Below are 6,658 nucleotides of genomic sequence, written 5' to 3'. Positions count from 1 at the left end.
CCACATGACCTTGCCCCCCTCCAGCTGGCAGGTGATGGTGTCAGTGCCCTGGGTCTTGATGAAGCCCTCCTCACACACCACAGAGACAGAGCTACCCAGCTGGAAACTGTCCCCAAACCGTCTGGCATTCAGAGGGACGCCTGGATCCGGACACTCATTGTGGCCAAATGCTGGAGGGGAGGGAGGGAGGGAGGGAACATGGTATAGTGTCTAATGAGAAATAAGGCCTTTCAAAAAAGAGGATCAAGAAAGAGATGTGAGAAGAAAAGATAACTTTCTTGTGTGAGAAGAAAATATAACTCTCTCACTGCTAGCGTACAGTAGGTCTCAGAACAACAATACCTTATCTAGGGACTGCACTGCCTTCACAGAGGAGAACAGATACTAAGGTTGTATTCAACCATATAATAGCCTGGGATATCATTCCCATTGAAACTGAGGGCCGTTCGTGTGCTGCCTCAATTTCATCCGCTTGTATGGTAGAATTGTAACAGACATAATGTAGTTGGCATTACATACGTACAATACATGACAATGCTGTGTATTTGGCCGTCAGTGCCCTCTCAACAATATCAGATGTATGACACATCTGTTAATAGAGCCTTGCAATAGATTGGGGTTTTCTTTGACAGGTTTGTTTTACAATATAACGTTGACACAACATTAATCCAACAGCTATCTGCCCTGTGAGTGTACTGATCACTGTAGTTGATATTGAAGCTACAGTGTTCTGATTACTGTAGTTGATATTGAAGCTACAGTGTTCTGATTACTGAAGTTGATATTGAAGCTACAGTGTTCTGATTACTGTAGTTGATATTGAAAATACAGTGTTAGATAAAGTCCACATTATATACAATGAAACACAAGACTGTACATTTGTAAAAAATAAAAAAATAAAAATAATAATCCAAGTTGTCACATCCACTGGATAGGTGAAGTGAAATGTGTTGTTTTACACGGTCAGCCACAGCAGTATGGTGCCCCTGGAGAAAATTAAGGTTAAGTGCCTTGCTCAAGGGCACATCGACAGATTTTTCACTTTGTCATCTCAGGTATTCGAACCAGCATCCTTTCGGTGACTGGCCCAATGATAAGAGATGTATGACACATTACATTTTAGTCATTTAGCAGACGCTCTTATCCAGAGCGATTTACACTTAGTGAGTGCATACATTATTTTTTTCTTTTTCATACTGGCCCCCCGTGGGAATTGAACCCACAACCCTGGCGTTGCAAACGCCATGCTCTACCAACTGAGCTACATCCCTGCCGGCCATTCCCTCCCCTACCCTGGACGACGCTGGGCCAATTGTGCGCCACCCCATGGGTCTCCTGGTCGCGGCCGGCTACGACAGAGCCTGGATTCAAACCAGGATCTCTAGTGGCACAGCTAGCACTGTGATGCAGTGCCTTAGACCACTGCGCCACTCGGGAGATCTAATACATCTAATAGTACAGCCTTGCAAAAGTGTGCCTTGCAGTATGACGTTGAACGAATGCTAATTCAAGGTACATTTAGTCATCAGTGCCTACTCAGAAATGTGACCTGCATGACATATCTGGTAATAATCGAGTATTGTACTGACTGCTGTAGGTGATGTTGAATCCTCTTCCAGACATGGAGTGGTCTGCCTGGAACTCCAGCTGTAGTATGTTGGTGTTGGAGCTGAAGTGAGAGGGCACCTCCGCTCCTGAGTACCTCCCCAGGATGGACGAGCCCATCTGGTACAACCACATCATATCAAACATTATTTACAGTGCATTTAAACAACACTCTTAAAAAAACAACACACTTAAACAACATAACACTTATTGCAAAACAAGAAAATGAAAGAAATAAACGCAAACCAAGAGACAATAGGAGATGAACTAACCACAAACCAAGAGGCAATAAGAGATGAACTAACCACAAACCAAGAGACAAAAAGAGATGAATTAACCACAAACCAAGAGACAATAAGAGATGAACTAACCACAAACCAAGAGACAATAAGAGATGAACTAACCACAAACCAAGAGGCAATAAGAGATTAACTAACCACAAACCAAGAGACAATAAGAGATTAACTAACCACAAACAAAGAGGCAATAAGGTTAAGTGCCTTGCTCAAGGGCACATCGACAGATTTTTCACTTTGTCACCTCAGGTATTCGAACCAGCATCCTTTCGGTGACTGGCCCAATGATAAGAGATGTATGACACATTACATTTTAGTCATTTAGCAGACGCTCTTATCCAGAGCGATCTGGTGCAACCAATTACCTTCAGAAGTCACATAATTAGTTTTAAAAAGTTCACCCACATGCATCTAAGTGTCACATGATCTGTCACATGATCTCAGTATATATACACCTGTTCTGAAAGGCCCCAGAGTCTGCAACACCACTAAGCAAGGGGCACCACCAAGCAAGTGGCACCATGAAGACCAAGGAGCTCTCCAAACAGGTCAGGGACAAAGTTGTGGAGAAGTACAGATCAGGGTTGGGTTATAAAAAATGTGGCAAACGCCATCCAAAACTTTGAACATCCCACGGAGCACCATTAAATTCATTAATAAAAAATGGAAAGAACATGGCACCACAACAAACCTGCCAAGAGAGGGCTGCCCACCCAAACTCACAGACCAGGCAAGGAGGGCATTAATCAGAGAGGCAACAAAGAGACCAAAGATAGCCCTGAAGGAGCTGCAAAGCTCCACAGCGGAGACTGGAGTATATGTCCATAGGACCACTTTAAGCCGTACACTCCACAGAGCTGGGCTTTACAGAAGAGTGGCCAGAAAAAAAGCCATTGCTTAAAGAAAAAAATAAGCAAACACATTTGGTGTTCGCCAAAAGGCATGTTGGAGGCTCCCCAAACATATGGAAGAAGGTACTCTGGTCAGATGAGACTAAAATTCAGCATTTTGGCCATCAAGGAAAACGCTATGCCTGGCGCAAACCCAACATCTCTCATCACCCCGAGATCACCATCCCCACAGTGAAGCATGGTGGTGGCAGCACCATGCTGTGGGGATGTTTTTCATCGGCAGGGACTGGGAAACTGGTCAGAATTGAAGGAATGATGGATGGCGCTAAATACAGGGATATTCTTGAGGGAAACCTGTATCCAGCAGGACAATGACCCTAAGCATACTGCTAAAGCAACACTTGAGTGGTTTAAGGGGAAACATATAAATGTCTTGAAATGGCCTAGTCAAAGCCCAGACCTCAATCCAATTGAGAATCTGTGGTATGACTTAAAGATTGCTGTACACCAGCGAAGCTGGAGCAGTTTTGCCTTGAAGAATGGGCAAAAATCCCAGTGGCTAGATGTGCCAAGCTTATAGAGACATACCCCAAGAGACTTGCAGCTATAATTGCTGCAAAAGGTGGCTCTACAAAGTATTGACTTTTGGGGGGTGAATAGTTATGCATGCTCAAGTTTTCTGTTTTTTTTGTCTTATATCTTGTTTGTTTCACCCCCCAAAAATTTTTGCATCTTCAAAGTGGTAGGCATGTTGTGTAAATCAAATGATACAAACCCCCCCAAAAATAAATTTTAATTCCAGGTTGTAAGGCAACAAAATAGGAAAAATGTCAAGGGGGTGAATACTTTCGCAAGCCACGGTATCAATCAATTCATTACCTGGTCTCCGTCCTTCACGGTGAGGAAGTCGTATGGAGGCTCCAGGTCAAAGTCGTTGAAGGCCAGGTGGATCCGGCTGCCGGGCTCAGAGATGATGATCCACACACAGTTCAGGTTGTTCCCATAGCCCTCTGGGTAGTCAGGGGACAGCACAGTGCCCATGGCCGCCGTGAAGTTGGAGAAACATGGGACTGTGGGAGTAGGAAAAGGAATGGGTTAGGTGTGGAAATGTTTAAGTTCGCATGTCCATATGTTATGTTCATCAAGATATTCCATGGAGGCAGGATGGGAGGGTTTTCCTATAAATGTACATACTGCACCACATGGTGCTACAGTGGGGAAAAAAAGTATTGAGTCAGCCACCAATTGTGCAAGTTCTCCCACTTAAAAAGATGAGAGAGGCCTGTAATTTTCATCATAGGTACACGTCAACTATGACAGACAAAATGAGATTTTTTTTTCCAGAAAATCACATTGTAGGATTTTTAATGAATTTATTTGCAAATTATGGTGAAAAATAAGTATTTGGTCAATAACAAAAGTTTCTCAATACTTTGTTATATACCCTTTGTTGGCAATGACACAGGTCAAACGTTTTCTGTAAGTCTTCACAAGGTTTTCACACACTGTTGCTGGTATTTTGGCCCATTCCTCCGTGCAGATCTCCTCTAGAGCAGTGATGTTTTGGGGCTGTCGCTGGGCAACACGGACTTTCAACTCCCTCCAAAGATTTTCTATGGGGTTGAGATCTGGAGACTGGCTAGGCCACTCCAGGACCTTGAAATGCTTCTTATGAAGCCACTCCTTTGTTGCCCGGGCGGTGTGTTTGGGATCATTGTCATGCTGAAAGACCCAGCCACGTTTCATCTTCAATGCCCTTGCTGATGGAAGGAGGTTTTCACTCAAAATCTCACGATACATGGCCCCATCCATTCTTTCCTTTACACGGATCAGTCGTCCTGGTCCCTTTGCAGAAAAACAGCCCCAAAGCATGATGTTTCCACCCCCATGCTTCACAGTAGGTATGGTGTTCTTTGGATGCAACTCAGCATTCTTTGTCCTCCAAACACGACGAGTTGAGTTTTTACCAAAAAGTTCTATTTTGGTTTCATCTGACCATATGACATTCTTCCAATCCTCTTCTGGATCATCCAAATGCACTCTAGCAAACTTCAGATGGACCTGGACATGTACTGGCTTAAGCAGGGGGACACGTCTGGCACTGCAGGATTTGAGTCCCTGGCGGCGTAGTGTGTTACTGATGGTAGGCTTTATTACTTTGTTCCCAGCTCTCTGCAGGTCATTCACTAGGTCCCCCCGTGTGGTTCTGGGATTTTTGCTCACCGTTCTTGTGATCATTTTGACCCCACGGGGTGAGATCTTGCGTGGAGCCCCAGATCGAGGGAGATTATCAGTGGTCTTGTATGTCTTCCATTTCCTAATAATTGCTCCCACAGTTGATTTCTTCAAACCAAGCTGCTTACCTATTGCAAATTCAGTCTTCCCAGCCTGGTGCAGGTCTACAATTTTGTTTCTGGTGTCCTTTTATAAGGGATCGGGGTTTGGCTGGATCTAGACAGAGTCTGACACTTCCCCGATCTACTGAGAGGGGGAGTCATCAGACTCGATCTGTTTCACCTGAGTTCTGAGCACACCTGTCAGTAATTAGAGTAGGATATAGGTGTGCTCAGAAGTTCAGTTGGTGCGAGGTATTGTTCCTTTGTGACTTGCTAAGCGTTTTGTTCAGAGAGAGAGAGAGATAGTTTGTTTTTGATTACCAGTGTACCAGACCTGTGCTTCGTTGTTTGACTCCCCGAATTGCTTAATCCTCTGCTTGTCTATCCCAGTGATTACCGTACTCTGAACCTGTGCCCGTGCCCGTGCCCGTGCCCTCGACTACGACTACGCCCGCTCCCTTGGTACCTCTGCCTGTCTCTGCCTTGCCCGGTTTTGACCACAGCTCGCCAGACCACGATTAAGCTATTTCCTTGTCTGTACTCTAATAAAGCATCGCAATTCTGCGATTGGATCTTACCACTCTGTCCGAGTATTCATTACACCTTTGACAGCTCTTTGGTCTTGGCCATAGTGGAGTTTGGAGTGTGACTGTTTGAGGTTGTGGACAGGTGTCTTTTATACTGATAACAAGTTCAAACAGGTGCCATTAATACAGGTAAGAGCCAGAAATCTTGCTTGTTTGTAGGTGACCAAATACTTATTTTCCACCATAATTTGCAAATAAATTCATAAAAAATCCTACAATGTGATTTTCTGGATTTTTTTCCCTCAATTTGTCTGTCATAGTTGACGTGTACCTATGATGAAAATTACAGGCCTCTCTCATCTTTTTAAGTGGGAGAACTTGCACAATTCGTGGCTGACTAAATACTTTTTTTCCCCACTGTATGTTACATATGGGATGTAAAACCTGAAAAGAGTAATAATGTATTTCATCATTTATTTTAATATAAACATATTCCACAGAATTACCTTGTTGCTTTAACATGGAATTACCAACAATGAACATACTTATCCATGCTCTGCAAGGCAACGGGATGCAGTCCATATACTCACATATGCAAATAGGGATGTTAGCAGACCATTGGTTGTTGTTCTGACAGGTGATCATCCTCTCTCCAATCAGCTCGAAGCCAAATTGGCACTCGAACCGCAGCACGTTCCCATTCAGAAACCCACTGCCCTCCTGGAAGCCATACAGAGGTGTGCCTGGGTCCCCGCAACTCTCCTTATCAATCTCTGTCAGAGAATGAGGCAGGGATCAGTCAAATAGTCCTTTATCTGTTTCATACTGATAGTACATGGATTATAGGTTCTCTGGTGCTGGGCCAGGTCTGGGATGGAGGTAGTCTGGTGCTGGGCCAGGTCTGGGATGGAGGTAGTCTGGTGCTGGGCCAGGTCTGGGATGGAGGTAGTCTGGTGCTGGGCTAGATCTGGGATGGAGGTAGTCTGGTGCTGGGCCAGGTCTGGGATGGAGGTAGTCTGGTGCTGGGCCAGGTCTGGGATGGA

General features: G+C 44.6%; 1 protein-coding gene across 1 annotated transcript in view; it reads right to left on the bottom strand.

Annotated features, from left to right (window-relative positions):
- The window catches only part of LOC311126986 (CUB and sushi domain-containing protein 3-like), a gene marked incomplete at both ends in the record, with an annotated part of 648,334 nt that overhangs the window by 394,393 nt on the left and 247,283 nt on the right, over positions 1-6,658 (bottom strand). The window contains 4 exons of the mRNA XM_084158716.1: positions 1-170; positions 1,590-1,725; positions 3,632-3,822; positions 6,206-6,388. The exon at positions 1-170 is cut by the window's left edge and continues 25 nt beyond it. Of these exons, the coding sequence (XP_084014842.1) occupies positions 1-170; positions 1,590-1,725; positions 3,632-3,822; positions 6,206-6,388 (680 nt within the window). The remainder of the gene's footprint in view (positions 171-1,589; positions 1,726-3,631; positions 3,823-6,205; positions 6,389-6,658) is intronic.

This window comes from Coregonus lavaretus (genome assembly GCF_964263955.1).
Source record: "Coregonus lavaretus genome assembly, chromosome: 3".
NCBI lineage: Eukaryota > Metazoa > Chordata > Actinopteri > Salmoniformes > Salmonidae > Coregonus > Coregonus lavaretus.
The sequence above is the reverse complement of the archived record's forward strand: the minus strand, read 5'-3'. Positions and strand labels throughout refer to the sequence as shown.